This window comes from Lemur catta, chromosome 14 (assembly GCF_020740605.2).
Source record: "Lemur catta isolate mLemCat1 chromosome 14, mLemCat1.pri, whole genome shotgun sequence".
Lineage (NCBI taxonomy): Eukaryota > Metazoa > Chordata > Mammalia > Primates > Lemuridae > Lemur > Lemur catta.
In genome coordinates, this window is record NC_059141.1 from 28,747,195 (window position 1) to 28,764,888 (window position 17,694).

General features: G+C 46.8%; 1 protein-coding gene and 1 non-coding gene across 3 annotated transcripts; one reads left to right on the plus strand and one right to left on the minus strand.

Moving 5' to 3' along the window:
* Positions 1-1,732: 1,732 nt before the first annotated feature.
* On the minus strand, positions 1,733-1,839 carry LOC123650475. The gene has a single exon (XR_006739351.1). It is a non-coding gene; the product is annotated as a U6 spliceosomal RNA (small nuclear RNA).
* A 3,956-nt stretch (positions 1,840-5,795) lies between these two features.
* RBP4 (retinol binding protein 4) lies at positions 5,796-14,843 on the plus strand. Of its 2 annotated transcripts, none has more exons than XM_045567790.1 (6): positions 5,796-5,850; positions 6,164-6,292; positions 6,399-6,535; positions 6,708-6,814; positions 12,586-12,798; positions 14,541-14,843. In XM_045567790.1, the coding sequence occupies exons 2-6, from the start codon at positions 6,182-6,184 to the stop codon at positions 14,576-14,578; spliced, it is 606 nt and encodes a 201-aa protein (XP_045423746.1). In that variant the 5' UTR covers positions 5,796-5,850; positions 6,164-6,181; the 3' UTR covers positions 14,579-14,843. The 2 variants fall into 2 exon arrangements, with proteins under 2 accessions (XP_045423746.1, XP_045423744.1); XM_045567788.1 differs by lacking the exon at positions 5,796-5,850 and adding an exon at positions 5,941-6,045.
* Positions 14,844-17,694: the final 2,851 nt, after the last annotated feature.

Sequence of the window (17,694 nt, forward strand, 5' to 3'; positions counted from 1 at the left end):
AAACACCCTAAAAATGTGTACAGGCTTTTACCCTATGATTCTGTTTTTATGAATTTATCTTCTGAAAATAATTAAGAATGTATGTGATTAATGTAGTTGCAAGGGTGCTTATCACAAGCATGGTTATAAAAATAAAAGATTAGAGATAGTCTCCATACTAATAATAGGAGGAGGAGTTAATAAATGGTATTATATCCATAGAATAGAAAACTATGCAGTTAATAGAAACAGCATTGTTAAAATCTATTGATATGAACAAACATTAATTACAAAATAGTATTGCAGCATGAGCCCATTAACAAACACACACATATACACACATAGTGGTATTTATACCAAAATGTTACCTATAATTATTTCAAAGTGGTGGGATTCAAGACATTAATTTTTTTCTTCCTTTTTGTTTACCTGATTTTTCTAAAGTATCTACAATGAACACCTATAATTTATGCAATGAACAAATTCATTCATTCATAAACAAAAGTTTTAAGGTTATTTCTGTAGTCTATGTGGGTGAGGTTTCTCGAGAATGAAAAAGGAAGGGACAAATGTGAGGCATGATCTGGTAAATGTCACATCAATTGACAGGAGTAGGCAATTGATTGGTTAGAAAAAGTAAGCAAGCAAGAGGGGTCACTGGTAACTACTTTGAGTACCAGATGATATTATGGACTGAATGTTTGTGCCCCCTCTAAACGTATCTGTTGAAATCCTGACCCCCTATGTGATGGTATTAGGAGGTGGAACCTTTGGGAGGTAATTAGGTCATAAGGGTGGGGTCTTCATGAATGGAATTAGTGCCTTTATAAAAGGGACCCCAGATAGCTCTCTAGCCCTCTTTCCTCCACATGAGGATACAGTGAAAAGATGACATTCTGTGACCTGGAAGACGAAGAGGGACATCACTAGACCCTGACCATGCTGGCACCCTGATTTCAGACTTCCAGCCTCCAGAACTGTGAAAAATAAATTTCTCTTGTTTCTAAGCCACAAGTCTATAGTACTGTGTTATGGCCTCCTGAACTGACATAAGCAAACGACATTTTATCAAGCAAAGAGTTTTAAATGAGAAATATTAGAAGACAGCCTTTTAGCACACACACAAATACCCTTTTCTTTCTCTCCTGTCCTTGATTGAATCCTATTATTTCTACTCCTCTTCCTCCACAGGGCAGTCCTTTGCAGACCTTCTGGCCCATGTTGGCAAGATCTTTGTGTCTCTTATTGGCTGTTCACTCTTAGGTACTGAAAAAAACAAAATCAATTTAAGAAAATGACATATTTTAAAATAAAAAATTACCAAACGGACCACTTAGAAGGAACTTTTAACACAACAAAATAATTGTTGACTTCATTACACTTCATTGTTTAATTTTTATGTCAGCACTTCTAGTTCATTCAAAGCATATATTTGTTTTTTTTGTTTTTTAATAGAGTATTAACTGGTGGGGAGAATGAGGGAAAAAAGTCAAGATCTTAGATCCTACAGGCATTGATAATTAACTTATTTAGATAAAATGTCTCTGAAATGATAACTAAGTCAATGTGAAAACTCTATTCCATTTACACAGAATTTTTTTTTAGAAATATAAGCCATCTAGTAATGATAATAAAAAAGTGTTAATAAGAATAGCTAATATATATAATATATATTCTGTGCCAGGTATTCTTCTAAGAACCTTGCATATATTATCTTATTTAATTCCTACAATAATCCTATTTTTTAAAATTACTTTTTATGGGACACATCACGAATTTGTGTGCCATCCTTGCACAGGGGCCATGCTAATCTTCTCTGTATCGTTCCAATTTTAGTATATGTGTTGCCGAAGCAAGCACCCTACAATAATCTTATGAGGTAGGTATTATTACTATTTGTATTTTGCAGGTAAGAAATTGAAGCACAGAGGAATTAAGTAATTTGTTCAAGGTCATATAATAAGTGATAGTAACCTACTCTAAAACTACCAGCTTAAATATGGTTAAATTTAAAAAGTGCACCTATAGGATGAACAAGACATTATACTATCTGCCACAGAGTAACACACAAAGACATTTTCTTTAAGGAATTTTAAATCTAGACAAACATCATTAAAAGTTAAATTTTAACATAAGAATTAAGTAAAAATTCCAGGCAATCTTTTAAAAAAAAAAACCCTACGGATGGATGTACCAAAGAATGGTTTAACTTCCTTAAACTTTCTGTTTAACAACCTGACATTTTTCAGTGGTATTCCACATAAATGAGCACATGTAGTACTTAATTACGTCATTGCTAAAAATTTCCACTGCAGTTAATGATTTCTACAGGAAGTTATGCTTACATCATAGCCAGAAAATGTGCACATGAGGTTGAAGCATCAACACAAAAATCAACAACAATATCCTGGATTAAGTAAGTGCATTTCAGATCATTGTAGTGGACCCGCCCTTCAGCTCCACATAAACAGGATTCTCTGTTCCTACAGGTATTCATCGCCAAAAGGCGCCCCCTATAGGCAGGAATTTCAGGCACATCCTGGCAATCAACTCTAAAGAGCCGTTTCATCTGCACATTTTCTCTTTGCTTGCACCCAATTGATGGACATAACCAGGTATCTCAGAGACAATTCAGTTGGCGGGACCCATATTATTTTTTATCAAAATTGATGAGATTAACTTATGGCTTTGCAACCACCGGAAAAACCCTTATTAAAAATAAATTAGTTTGACCCTTTCTATCTGAAATCATGGGCTGACTAACCTTTTTCATTTTCAACCAATTTTGTTGGCATCTTTTAAATGCAATCAGAAGATAAATGCTGCCCAATTTCCTTGTTTTTCATTTTTCTTGGCCTCTTTGTCAGGATGTAGATATAAATGTTACTTTGTATAAAATGGAGCTGGTTGGCAATGTTTCAGTTTTATGAAGGTAAGAACATAAATATCTTGCATTAACTCTTCTTTCCATTATGGTAAAAACATTTTTTAATCTTTTCTAGGAGTTAGTGATTTGTTTGCTGTTGTTAGTGTTAAGGTAACATTAACTTGTGTTCCAGGTAATGCCCAAAATCTCAGTAGCTTAATCCAGTGGAGGTTTATTACTCATTCACATAAAGTCAATCACCCGTAGGGGCCCAGGCAGATAAAGGCTCCACCAGTGGCAGACAAGAGAAGAAAAGAGAACCTGGACAATTGGGCAGACAGTTTTATGAGCCCTGTCTGGGAGTGACACATAGCACCTTCCACGGACCAGAATTTAGGCTTGTGGCCTTATAGAGCTTCAGGAAGAAGGTTCAGGGAAGGCAGGGGCTGGCAGATGTAGTCCTCAGCTCTAAAACCATGGAAGGGGAGTGCCAAATCTTTGGCAAAATAGCAAGTAGCCACCTCTGCTAGAAGTGCTAAAGTCTGAGAAATTATATGTTAAAAACGGTGAATTCTGACCTGGTTTTTTAAAAATAAATGTTTTATGAAGCTTACATAAAGTAATTAATTTCAGTAAAGGAAATTAAATCAGTATCTGTTGATTGAACACCTACTATGTGAAAGTTTCTTGATAAAACCTGTGGAAAAGTGGAGGGAAGGGACAAGGATACCAAGATGAATGAAACATGGTCTGTTTCTTCATGAGGCACGGCAAGGAAATGAACTTTTGTGTACATTACATAGATGTAATTTAAATAATGATTTTATTATACTTATAGAAGAAAATCAAGAAAAATGTTTGTAAAAGAAATATTTGTTTTATTTTCTCATTAAACATTTTCACTATAGACAATTCAAAAAAATAAAAGAAGGTTCAGAGCAGAAAAAAAACTTTATATGTCCCTAATCCTATCACACAGAGGTAATCACTGTGAATATTTTTCCTTTCAATATTACATTTACACATATGTGAAAAGTTATTTTTATGGGGCTAAATTTCAAAGCACTGAAGTTAAAAACATCAGTTGTCCTGAATTTATGTGTTTGTGATCATGAAGAAATCCAAGAAAGGATGCCAAAATAAACTGTTTTTCTTTGCTGGAAACTGGAACACTAAGGTTCATGATTTATCACTAAAAGAGAGAGAGAGAAGAGGGAGGGGAACGGTTACACCAACTTTTAAACGCCTAACAAATAAATGAAAACATGTTGTTGCAAAAACAGTCACCATAAAAATGCACTGAAATCTCCTCCATTTGTTCAACATACAGTGTGTGCAAGGATATCACCAGAACGTGTTCCAGGAGAAGTGGTTGAAAGGCCAGCGATATTAGGAGAATTTTTTGGCAATATTAACAGTCCAAAGGCAATTAGGCTCAGCCAGGAGCTTTCTCCATCCCTGGAAGACTTGGAGCAAAAACCGGAAGCCTTTTCCTCTGAAATGCTGAAGAAGGTATGCAAATGTTGGATAGGAGACAGAAAGGTGCCCTAAAATCCTTGCCCAACCAGGGTGCATAGCATAGACACATACCACACATATGGCCAAACACATGGTTCCTGCAGGAGGGTCTCTGGAGCAGACCTTATTGGAGCTGTTTGGGTTTATATAGCCTTTGATAAAACTGGCCCAATCAGAAGATCTCCTAGTTAGCTTATTGGCCAGAAACAGACTTTCCTAGCTCTGGGGCAGTCAGGAATTAAATGCATCATCGACTGCCCAGACACTGCTGAAACTCAGATGGGTGCAGGAGTGGAGGGGAAGGAGGGAAGCAGGTGGAGAACCAGGCAGGAAGTTATAGGAGGCCAAGCGGAGCCACAGGTGTCTTTTCAGGGGCTCAGAAGCAGCCAGTGTCGTACATATAAAGGGCCGGTCTGAGGACCAAACAATTCCTTGTTGCTTTCCTGTCTGCAGCCACCTTCCTCTTCCCCTACCTCCTCCTATTTCAGGTCTGCTGCTGCAAAATGGTCCAAGTTCATCTCGGTTCTTTCTAATTTGGGCCATGGAGACACAACTGATATTGTATGAAAGGAATCTTAACAAAAGATATTTCTTTGCCACATCACTAATTCTCACTCAATCAAAAGTTGCATCTTCCGACTGCTTTGATCAGAGGGGTGGAACTCTAACTTTGAATGGTAAGAGAAAACACATGGTCAGGAGATCGTGCCATTACGTAGGCAAAACATCTGAACTAGTCACAGCATTTGGACTTAATTGGCCATTGACGTTATAGAACCTTGTTGACTCTCTTCCTTTGTCCACTGCTCAGCCAACTCACCTCAGCTGTTTTGAAAACAAAACTCCAATATGGCTTTGAAATAAAACTGCATCATGAACAATCGGTAGGTGTTTTTCAAAGCGGTTTCAGAGAAGTGCCACAGGGTAAGTAGGCGACCACCACCGAGGCTGCTAAAATATTTCCTGTCCTGACCAGGATTGCGTTTCTGGATAATATTTAACAGGGAGGGTTTTAATGCGTCTAAGGATGTTGAAACTAAAGAACAAATATTGACCAGAGGGCACGACGACTCTCCTGAAAGAGAGTAAAATACAACCTTTATAAAATGAAAAACTACTTGAAAGAATTATTCCAACCCCCCTGCACAATTGGCCCTCAGAGGGCGCAGGGGCCAACTGGCATGGCCAGGGCCAGGGCACACGCGCCAGGCAGCACCGGAGAGCTCCTCGCTCCGTGAGGCCACCGTTTTCCCGCCAGGTCGACGGGAGCCTCCAGCCAGAGCAACCGGGCCCGGAGGCCACCCCAGGCCACAGCTGGCGGCCGCTGGCACAAGCGCTGGGTGACCGGGCCAGGGCTTGGCCCCAGGCTCGCCGCCGCCGGCGAGTTTTGGCTCCGCCGAGGCCACCCCGCGCGGCCGCTGCTCCAAGCCCGGGGCTGCCCTGGAGGCGAGGCCGGCCCTCGGGGACCCTCCCCGCGCCGGGCGGCGGTGAGTCAGGGCGCGTTGTGCAAGCGCTGGCCGGGCCGGCCCGGCGCCTCCCCCTCGGTCTTTCACCCCGCGCGGTTACGAAACGCGACCCCCTCCCCGCCGAGCTATAAAGCGGCGGGGCGGCCGGCGGCGCGCTCGCCTCCCTCGCTCCACGCGCGCCCGCACGCGGCGGCCAGGCTTGCGCGTCTCCCCGCGGTGAGCGGCGGCCGGGCGGGCCTCGGGCGGGCGGCGGGGGGCGCGGGGCGGGCGGGGGGCGGCCTGGCGGGCCCGGTGGCCCCGCCGCCCGGCGCTCACGGCGGCGCGTTCCCCGCAGGGCGGACTCCCGGGCAAGATGAAGTGGGTGTGCGCGCTCTTGCTGCTGGCGGCGCTGGGCTGCGGCCGGGCGGAGCGCGACTGCCGGGTGAGCAGCTTCCGAGTCAAGGAGAACTTCGACAAGGCTCGCGTAGGTATCGGCCCGGGGGCCCCGGTGGCCCGGGTCCCCGTCCCCCCTTCCCCACCGCCGGCCGTGCCCCCCAGACGCCAGACCCCTGCTCTCATCCCTTTCGCAGTTCGCTGGGACCTGGTACGCCATGGCCAAGAAGGACCCCGAGGGCCTCTTTCTGCAGGACAACATCGTCGCCGAGTTCTCCGTGGACGAGAACGGCCAGATGAGCGCCACGGCCAAGGGCCGAGTCCGTCTTTTGAAGTCAGTGACCTTGGGGCAGCTGCGCGTGCGCTTTGCGCTTTGCGCTCCGGGGTCCCTGGGCCCCTGCCCGCTGAGCGCCTGACCCTGACTCGGGAGGGAAGGGAGCCCCGGGGTGGATGGAGAGAGGAAGCCCTTTGCCAGGCTTGGCTGAGGATCCCCTTGGCTTTTGCAGTAACTGGGACGTGTGCGCAGACATGGTGGGCACCTTCACAGATACGGAGGACTCTGCCAAGTTCAAGATGAAGTACTGGGGCGTAGCCTCCTTTCTCCAGAAAGGAAGTGAGTAGTCAGCTCAATGGAACTGTCTGGGAATGGGGGGCATACCTGGCCAAATCGCTGGGTTTCTTCTCCGGTGACACCCTTGGGAAGAATGGCCTGTTGGAAGGTCTGTAAGCGGCAGGAACCCTCAGCACCACCTGAGGTTGAGGGGCGCGGTGATCGGTAGTAGCTAGCCTCCCCTCCCCACCTCCCCACCTCCCCACTTTCTACCTCCCCACTCAAGAAGCCTTGTCCAAGCTCAAAAGGACCTTTGTCAGGTGCCATTTTCCCAGCCAGCCACTGTGCCAAGGTGTGTCACCTCCGTGCTTTCCCCTCCTGCCTCCCACATCACCTCTCCACTTGGTTTTGAATTTCCTCCTTGTCTTTGGGATGAATCCTGGAGACAGCTTGACTGGGGCCTCAGCAGAGGCTGAGAGACACCACCCAAGGGTGGAGGGAGCACTGTGCATAGAGTTGGCTTACTTCCGAGCGCTCTGCCTGCCCATGCTGAGATTCTGAGCCAGGCACAGTGTTCTGGGTGGCAGTGGCCTCTTCCCTGTCCTCCAAGCACTGAAATTCAGATTGGGAGTGGAGGTGGGTGGCGGTGGGCGGGGGGATGGGGGGGGTTTGAGGACTCTTAGAAGAACATCCTAGAACTTGGCCTAATCGTGAGAACACAATATGTACGTGCTCTTTCTACCTTTGCCCCCCACTTCTCCTAAGTTTCAAATCTGGAGTCTACTTGGTAGCTAGAGAATGATGTAGGCCAGTGGGTAGCTACCACAGAATCTTAGAGAGAGAGAGTTAACCCTACAAAGGAGGTTCAATATACAGATGAATAACGTAAGGCCAAGAGAAAGTAGTGCTTTGCCCAAGGTCATGCAACAAGTTTGTGAGAGCCAATGTCAGAAGTCAGAGGTTCCAGCTCCCAGGACAGGATTAGATGGCCTTGAACTACAGGGACTTCTAATACAGACCAACTTTTGTAAAGTATTGTGTGAGCTCTCCTGTGAGATAGGACCCAGGGGCTCTTCATGGGGACTCTCTTCACTCGATGATGCAGGGCAGAAGTGTCCTTTATGTAACCCATTACTCTGTACACGTGGCACATACTCCTTGACTTCCTCTAAAGTTGTGTGTTGGATGAAATTTCATTTTTTAAAACCAAATTGCATTTTCAGTTTGGATTTACACTGTACAGATGAGATGAAGTTGCTACACTGCAAGGGCAAAAAGGTTTTATCCTTAGAAGTAATAAAAATCATTTCAAATGGTGTAGCAAAACTTTCCAAAGTGATTCATGTAGGGTAAGAGGTATACTTTTCTGATAATGGATTACAAAAATCAATACCAGAGGTGTAAGACCACTAATTTTTGGAAAGTGTAAACACATAATGCTCTATGGCATTTTGAGATGTGCTTCTTAAAGGACTAGAATAGTTGGGGGTGCCTTTAGGGACAGGGTCGGGGAGGACGCAGTGAAGAGGTAGGATTTTGTCTCTCCCTCCTTCTCCCCCACCAGACCAGATTAGCTCTGCTTTTGCCTCCTGTATATTGGCATTTTTATCTAAGATTTCATATGGAGGAAAAGCAAAAGTATTGAAATCTTGAAAGAGATTGCTGTGATATTAAGTAAGGTAACTATAATATGGAAGCTTAAGGATAAATTCTTGCTTAGGTTCCCTTTGAGGAAAGAAGCTGTGCAGTGTAGTGGTTAAGCATGCCTGGTTAAAATTAGACTGCCTAGGTTCAAATCCCAACTCAACCACTACCTGTGGGATGTGTTCCTGAGCTTCTCTGTGCCTCAGTTTCCTCATCTGCAAAATGGAACGATCATAGCACCTACCTCATGGAGTTGTGTAATGAGGATGCAATGAGTTAACGTGGAGAAAGCACTCAGAACAGTGCCCGAGACATAAGTTCTCTGTTAATGTTTGATGTTATTGCAGCATAGTTATGTCCCTCATCATCAAATCATAGCTTTCTATTCTGAATATGGAATGGAACAACTCACAGAGACCACTGGGTTCAAGTCTCTCATTTTACAAGTGAAAAAACTGGGGCCCGTATTGGAGAAATGACTGACCTAGGAACACACAACTAATTAGCGGCACTTGGTGACTGACACCTCTTAGCCCCTAGGGATGTACAAGGCCATGAACTATTCCTCTGCTTTCTGAGTAGCTGGCAAACTGTAAGACTTGATGCATCTACCTTCCTCTGTTTCATGTGCTTGTTTTGGGGTCTTCTTTACAAAACTCTGCTTCCATTCCTGGTGTCAATTTCTTCCCTGACCTTGGTCTCGCTTTAAACGCTGACGTGGGCAGGCGGATTTGAAGGCCACTCAGAGAGCTGCCTGAGTGCTCAGTCTCTCCCTGCTCCTCCCACTGCAGCTCCCCGAAAGATATGTTTTAAATGAGGTGTGCTTAGGGACAGACATTAACTCAGGGGCAAATGCTCATTAAATTTGTTGTCAAATTATTAAAAAATTAAATGGAACCCCTCTCTGCAGTTGAACATGACATTTCCGTGTTAGCAGACTCTGCTATGGCTTGCTGCCCCGGGCGTGGGCATGCTTGGCACTGGCCTCCTTCCCTCCTAGCTCTGCTGGCAGCAAGCCGGATGTCTCAGGGGTTAGGGATGCTGCCGTTGTCAGGTTTGGGTTGAATACCGGTGAGCCTCTCCGAAATTCGATTTCCGTTGCCGTGACATGAGGATAAAGAATAGTTCCTACTTCCTAGGCTTGTTGGAAGGACTCATTAAGGTAGTGCATGAAAATGCTTAGCCAGCGCATAATAAGTACTTCATAAATATTAGCTATAATCATCATTGTTTTGGGCCCTCCCAGAAAGACATGGACAGACTCTCCTTTTGTCCTTCTCCCAGATAAAGTGTCACTCTGCTGGTCAAGGGGCCTTTCCCTTGTGAGGCCTAAAAATAACACAGGCCCAAATGTCTGCATTAGTGTTTCACAGTCAGGGTCCCTGGGCCACCTATATCTAAATCAGCTGGGGTGAGGGGAAGGCTTGTTAAAAAATGCAGATTTCTGGGCCCAAACTCAGACTTATTGAATCAGAAACTCTAGGGATAGGGCTCTGGAGTCTGCATTTTAAGTACGCTCCTTGGGTATGTTCCTTCTGCGTAATGAAGTTCGAGAACCGCTGGTCTAGATAATTCAGTCCAAAGGTTAATCTTGGCTTACTCGGGCATCAAGACCTCGGACTCTACTCAGTTTGCTGGGACCTGGTAGATTATTTTGACGATTAGTCAGAAATTAAACCTCTTGCCTGGCTGGCTCAGCTGGACTCTTAGGCCTCAGAACCACAGGAGGTTTCTCACCTGATCTTGTCACTTTAGATGACTGGAGGACACAGGTCTAGGGAACTGAAGGGACACATTCCAGGCCCACAGCAGTGAGTGACAGATCTTCAATGAAACCAAGCCACCAGAGACAGCTCCCTCTACCAAGGGTTTTCTTTGGATTTTGGACTGGCAGTCTAGACCTCTAAACCAGTTTGTGTGGGTAGACTTTACCTGTGTGTAGACGCAGCTGCTGTGTAACCCCACTTCCTGGGTGGTGGAGGGAATCAGGGGCTCTCTCCCCTCAGCTCCACTGCACGAAGTTAGCTGCTTCTGGAAATGTTTGGGGGTGTCTGGATCTCCAGAGGAATCTTGCCCAGCTGCTGAGCCTGGAGAACTGATCTCATTGTTTCTAGCAGTACCAGGCAGTTCCTCTTCTGCAAGTACTCTTAGAAGGAAGAGAGGTTGCTACCATTGAAATTCTTCATCTTTGAAGTAGTCATCCAAAAGAGCCTGGAAATTAACCAGACCAACTTAGGCCTTCTTTTAAAGTCAAGAACAGTAGCCAATTTTACTAATCCAAGCATTGAAAGTTACTTAGTTCCTATGTCAGAATTCACACTCTGGCAACAATTTTGGAAAAAAAAATTTTTTTAAGCTGCAGGTTTGCCAAGCTAATAGCTTGAGTCCAGGTAACATTTCAAAGGCGAATGTTTTTGTGTCTGAGGGGCAGGCTCCTTGGGTGTCTGCAACCAGCACAGTGATCCCTATACCCAGGGAAGAAGTGACTTCATCCAGGGAGGAGGAAGACTCTGCCCAGGTGCTCGGGAGCCGGTGGTTAGGGTGAGGCCCAGCAGGCGGCCTGGTGGCCTTTATTCGTGGCCTTTCTGTGAATAACTTTGTGGTTGCTGCTGAGCTGTCATCAGTCTGCAGCATCTCTCCCCCCACAGCCCTGCCCAGGCTCTGACACTTACCCTGAGACAGCCTGGGTGGCACAGGGGTGGCTCATTCTTCCTCCTGGCAGGCCTGGGTGAGCTGAAGACAGGGGCTCCACACCCACTCCGGTGACAGCCCTTCTGCAGGGCCTGGGTTTGGGCTGAACCCCATCCTAGGTGGCACTTCAGGGGTTCTCAGAGAGGCACACCCAGAGGTCACTTAGGATGCATGTTAGACGTGGCCTTACATCCTCTAATGCCAGGGAATCCAGGCCTCTCTGTGTTCCTCAAACTGGGGCACTACATAGCATAGATCACCCCTTGCTCCAAGACCTGGGCATGGGACAGAGACACAAAGCCTTTTGTTCTTGCCCCTCCAACCTTCCCTTTACTTACTGTCTGGAGAGGATGCGGTAAAGGGGTTAAGCACATGGGCTCTGGAGTCGTACTCCCTAGCTTGAAATCCAGTGCTGCCCTGCTTTTCTTGACTCTAGGTGAACTGTTTAATGACTCTGTGCCTCAGTTTCCTTCTCTGTAGAATAAAGGATGTGAGAGATAACTGTGAGAACATGTGGAAGTGTCCATGTAGCAACTGACACATAATTATTCAGAAAGTCCCAGCCCCGGTTATATGTTGACAAGAGGTCAAATTAAGTAGAGGTGTGGCCCTTGTATCTGAATAAGGGTATTTAGACAAACCTGAACCCTGTTCTTTCTCCGTGGCAAATTGCTCACCCACATTCTTATTAACATTATTTTCCCTCTTGCCTCCGTGGATATTTTTACCACCTTCAGTGAAACCTGTTCCGCATGGCTTACATCTCAGCCTCGAGGAATACATATAATCTAAATTCTTCAACGGCTCGACTTTGCCTCTGTCGGGGCGCTGTGAAGAGTACACGCTCTAAGAGGAATATCTGATGCCAGATGGTGGGCACCTTGTGCCCCCAAGGCAAAAACTCCCCTCTTGCCAGCACGGAGAAGTGAGTAGAGTTACTCCGCAGGAATTAGGGGCAAGTCAGAGAGCAAGACCGCGGGAGCAGCATGCGCTGGTGGATTGAGGGGCAGGAGGGCAGCTTGGTTAGTGAGATGCTTGGGAACTGGCTGATAGAGATCACTGAAAAAGATGCATCTTCATGTTGGAGGTAACATAAGTTGGTGGCCCCCAGATATTAGCCCCAAACACACAGGTATTATTGGAGAGCGGGTGGCTAAGACAGCAGGAGAAAGGTGTATCCTATGGTTTTGATGGGCCCGCATTCTCGGTGGTTCTTTGGAAAGATGCTCTCACATTTATCATCAGGGTGAGAGGTAGTCATTGCAGGGAATGACGTCCCCCTGACTCCAGGACTTATTTCTACAAAGGAGAACAAGATCCTCTCTGATTTGTCCAGTTTTATGAAAGCTGTCAGGATTCTCTGTAGTCTCCTGCTTCCTAAGGAAACGATACCAGTTTCAGGAAGGTGCTGGGTTCTCGGGCCTGGCAGTTGGTTTCCCTGACCTCTGAGTCCACTACCGGCCTGGCACCGATGGGCACCGTGGCTCTCTGGCTTGCAGACGACGACCACTGGATCATCGACACCGACTACGACACGTACGCCGTGCAGTACTCCTGCCGCCTCCTGAACCTCGACGGCACCTGTGCCGACAGCTACTCCTTCGTGTTTGCCCGCGACTCCAGCGGCCTGCCCCCGGACGTGCAGAGGATAGTGAGGCAGCGGCAGGAGGAGCTGTGCCTGGCCAGGCAGTACAGGCTGATCGCCCACAATGGTGAGTGGGGAGCGGGCACTGCCTGGCTCGGGGCCCACATGCCAGTGGGGTGCATTTCGTCTGCACGCAAGAGAAGGCAGGGGGTCTTAGGGGCCCCCTTCTGAGGCCACATCTTGATCCTTCTTGACCACATCTTTCGCTGGCCTTATCATAGAGCTGATGCAGGAGTGGGCAAAGGCCTTTATCCAAAACCCTGGCACTTTTAATTAAGTAAACCTGCTGCTGCAGTGGATACTCTTTTTTTTTTTTATTCTGCTACCTTAGGCCATTTCTGTGGTCACCCCTGGCTACACTGTCCTTAAAAGCCATTTTGACTGAATTAATAGTGTTTGGGGGTTGAGTAGCCCAGCGAAGAGATGGGCCGCTCATGTGGCCTTTGATGAAAAACTGAAACAGAGACATCAACCTAGTGAGCTCAAAATAGAATGATTTCAGCAAACATTCTTTTTTCTATATGAAACCAAATAACCATTAAATTAACTAGCTGGTTTCCCTCACTTGGGTTTTTTGAGATCCCCTAGAACAACCATAGGCTCTTTTTGTAGACAATTATCCTTGTCTGACATTGATTTAAAAGGCAGGAACATTGTGGAGGAAAGTGCCCCATCTAGTCTGAATGGGCACTCACTGACTCCTATGGGAAACTGGGTTTCAAAGTCCAAATAGGGTCATGCTAAAAGGCAGGAAAAAGGGAACATCTACCTGACCCACTACACCAAGCAGATATGAACTCAGACCAAAAACATGAATAAGATTTGGAAGCCTCACCCTGGGGGCAGCCTAAACGTGGGGCTGGTGAGGATTTCACCGCAGCTGGGCACCGTGCGGAGGCCTTCACCCACATTATCCCACTTAGTCATTGGAAACACCTTACAGAGTAGATACTCTTATTATCCACATTGTACTAACGAGAAAATGGAGGCTAAGAAAAATTAAGAAAGCTGCCCAAGATCTTCAATAGGTAGCTGAGTTGGATGCAAACCTAGAGTTTTATGACTCTGGAGTCCCTTGGGACACCACCTGGTGACACATGACATGAGATGTGGTAAACACTTTAAAACCACCAACAGGCCAGGCTCAGTGGCTCACACCTGTAATCCTACCACTTTGGGAGGCCGAGGTAGGAGGATCTCTTGAGGCCAGGAGTTTGAGACCAGCCTGACCGAAAGCGGGACCTCATTTCTACAAAAAAAATTTTAAAAAAATTTAGCTAGGTATGGTGGCATGCCTGTAGTCCCAGGTACTCGAGAGGCTGAGGCAGGAGGATTGCTTGAGCCCAGGAGTTTGAGGTTGCAGTGAGCTCTGATGATGCCACTGCACTGTAGCCCAGGAGACAGAGCAAGACCTGTCTCAAAAAAAAAAAACACCAAAACCACCAACAGTGTGGCCAAGGTCAGGCTGACTTGGGCACCACTTGCTGAAACAGGAGAATGAGTCCCCCAACACTTTGAAACACAGCGAGGCAGATTTAAGAGGAATAAAAGGCTGCACTGTTTCCTACAGCAGATCCTATTCTCTCAACCCCCATCGCCCCAGAGAAATTCAAAGGGTTTCAGAAACAGCCCTGAGGGTGTTTATGAATTATAACCACTTCACACTTTAAGAGTTGCAATCTGCTGGGATATATTTGCATAAAGCAGCATCTGAATGAAGCCAGCTCTAAGGCCATTGTGATATTTATTATCTACACAAACACGGGGTCCATCTTTTTGTCATTAATGGCTTTGTTTTCTGTATTTCAGGTTATTGTGATGGCAAATCAGAAAGAAACATTTTGTAGCAACATCAAGGATGTAAAGTTTCATTTGAAAACTTCTCATTTACTCTCATCCCGCCTTCAACTCTATTTATCTTAGGAGTTGATTAGCCCCTCTTCCTCACCTTGCGTCAGCACGCACGAAACCTTCAGTACATGTAAAGATATATGTGGGAATAAGTGAATCTCTTTGCAGTCAAATGTATATCCTTCCAGAAGTTTCTTAGGGATCATTTGAGGCTTAGGATTCCAGACTTTGATTCATTAAAGTATAGTCATCGATTTCCTATGATTTGAGTTTTTATTTGTGTTCACATCTGTGTCAAAAGTGAGAAATCCTGCACATGGGCAGTGGGGAGCACTTTGCTTTTATCTATCCCGAGGGCATGGCTCTTTCTGGCCTTTGGCCTGTTCTAGTGCCTAATCTCCATTATTAGAGACTGGCTTCTCCCAACTTCCGGAAAACGGGGTTTCCTCATGAACCTGGGAGGGCCTTAAATGCCAGCCTGGCCAAAGCACTGAGGCCAAAAGAGGAAGTGAGGCCAGCGAGCCCAAGGCCTCAGTGGGTCTGAGGCCTGTGATGAGGTGGGCAGGATTTGAGAGGCTGAGATCCCTGGGTCAAGGTGTGCTCTAGAAACACCTCCAGCCCTTCACTGTCGCCAGCATGCAATTCACTTCCTATTTCAGGGGTGGCCAAAATGTTGAGGGAGGCCTCTTACTTCCCTGGAGGAATTGGGAGATGGGGCCCTGGAAGCCAGGTGTGTGGGAAAGAGCACAGGCCCTCCCTACCTAGCGTGAGCAGGGAGGTGGGGTGTGAGGAGCTGGGACTGGGCAGAACACCAGTGTCCTACACCATCAGCAGCACGTGTGAACTGTAGTGTCGAAACTCATGCAAAGCCACATGCCTCAGTTTCCCAGGGGATCCCAGGAGCCTCTGTTTCTCATCTTGAAAAAAGAAGCAAAGCTATAGTACCAGAGGTCTTGGGCTTAAGGTCCAGCTCACGTATATATTAGCTGTGTGATTTGGGGCTGGTTACATGACTTCTCTGAGCCTCACTCTTGTGAGATATGGAGAAACAGGCCCTGCCTGAAGGGGTGTGGTGAGGATTCAATCAGGTGGTGCCTGCACACTCAGGAGCTGTGCAAGCTGCCGATGGCAGGCTGAGGTGTAGGAAATGCATCAGGAGTGGGGAAGGGGTCACAGATCTCCGCCTGGGTGCTGGCACATCCAGGGGCCATGGGAGGCTCCTGGGTCCCCCACCCCAGTGTGCCCTGTTCTCCACAAAAGAGAGAGGAGCCAGGTGGCCACACATGGAAAGTTCTGCCTTTCACTCAGGCCACCAGAGCCTGGTTCAGAGACCTGTAAGGTACCCATGCCATCACTTCAAAAAACACCTTTGCTGTACCAAATCTATTAACCAACGTGAACAGAAGACCCTTGTCTGTTTGTCCTTGAGCTTGTGATCACCATGAATCTTACTTCAGAAGCAAGCAGCTCTGGAAGCTGCACGAGCAATGGCAACCGCTGGTGCCCATTTACTGGGCACCTACTATGTGCCAGGCTCTGTACTACTGCGTGTTCCAGCCATTGGCCCAGCCTCCACTTGTTGGCGTGTCCCTGGGTTCAGTCCTTGGCTCTGGATTCTCTCTCCATTCTCTCCCAGGGATATTTTGTAAACCACAGGTCTGTAAACACCATCCATATCTCCAAACAACTTGCATCTCCAGGCTCAAGCTCCACATCTCTGCATCCAACTGCCTATTCTACTTGGCTGTCTCACTGGGATTTGAAACTTATATGCTCCTAATGTAACCCTTGGCTCTGCCACCCCCAGTCTTCTCTCAGTCTTCCCTGTTTTTGTTGCCTGCTCCATGATCCAACCAACGTCAGGCTAAAACTCTAGGAGTCACTCTTGAATCTTCTCTTTTCCTTACCCTTACATTCTACCAGTTCCATCCTTTCTATCAACAGATCATCTTTGCTCCACCTTCCCAAAGGATACCCCCAAACCATTTCTCACAACACCTCTCTGATGCCACCCACCTCCAAGTTCCCCATCGTCTTGTTCTACCTCCGCATCTACCTAACTGGCCTCCACTTCCATCCTTGCTCCTCAAAGTCTGTTCCCTGCACAACAGCCAGAGTAACATTTGAACACGTGCGTCAGGTCACACCAGTCTCCAGCTGCAAGCCTCCAGTGGCTGCCCACCGAACATAGAATAAATTCCCTACAGTGGCCTCCCGGGCCTTACGTGATCTAACCCTGTAACTTTTCTGGCCTCAGTTGATGGACTCCAGCAGAGCACCTTCATCTGAGCCTCAAGGGCAGTGCCTAGCACGGAGGAGGCTCAGCCAACAGCCTGCTCTGCCTGGCTTACAGCACTCTTGCTCCTGTCCCACGGGCATGTCGGCCACCTTGCACCAGTCCGTCCTGCCTGCAGAGCCCCTTCCCCCAGATTCGCATGGCTGGCCCTTTCTTGTTGCTCAGCTTTTGACCCAAATGTCACTCCTAAGAAAGGTCTTCCCAGACCCCTCTCCATCCCATCTAAATTACCATCACCACCATAGCACCCTGTCCTGGTTTCTTCGTGGCGTTCACTCAATCTGTGATGACATATTGTTTACTGACTTGTGTTTAGTGTTTCTGCCCCAGACGAGAAGGTAAGCTCCCTGGGAGAGGGACCAGGGATGCTTGGTTCCCTGCTGCCTCCCAGCACCAAGAACTCTCTGCCACAGCGGGTGCTCAAGGTGTTCTGATGGATGGATCGATGAAGAGATTCCCTCCTGACCTCACTCTCAAATGTTTCGGAGTCCTCCTTCCTGCCTTCTCTCTGATCTCGTGACATCACTTCTCCTAAAGGGGTCCATGGCATTTTTTATAAATGAAAAAAAAAAAAGTCACCTTTAATTGTTCCTTGGAAATTCCTCAAGTACTCTTGATGTGAATAAATGATCCCAAGGCCTCATGAGTCCCAGGTGGGAGCCTAGAATGGCTGTGACCCTTTAGAGGAGAAATCTGGGTCCCGAATCACTTCCAAGACTCACTTCAGAAACCGGTAGGGTGTGGCTTTACATGTAGGAGATATGATTGCTGAATAGTTATAAATAAAAATTTATTAAATTCAATCATATTACAAAT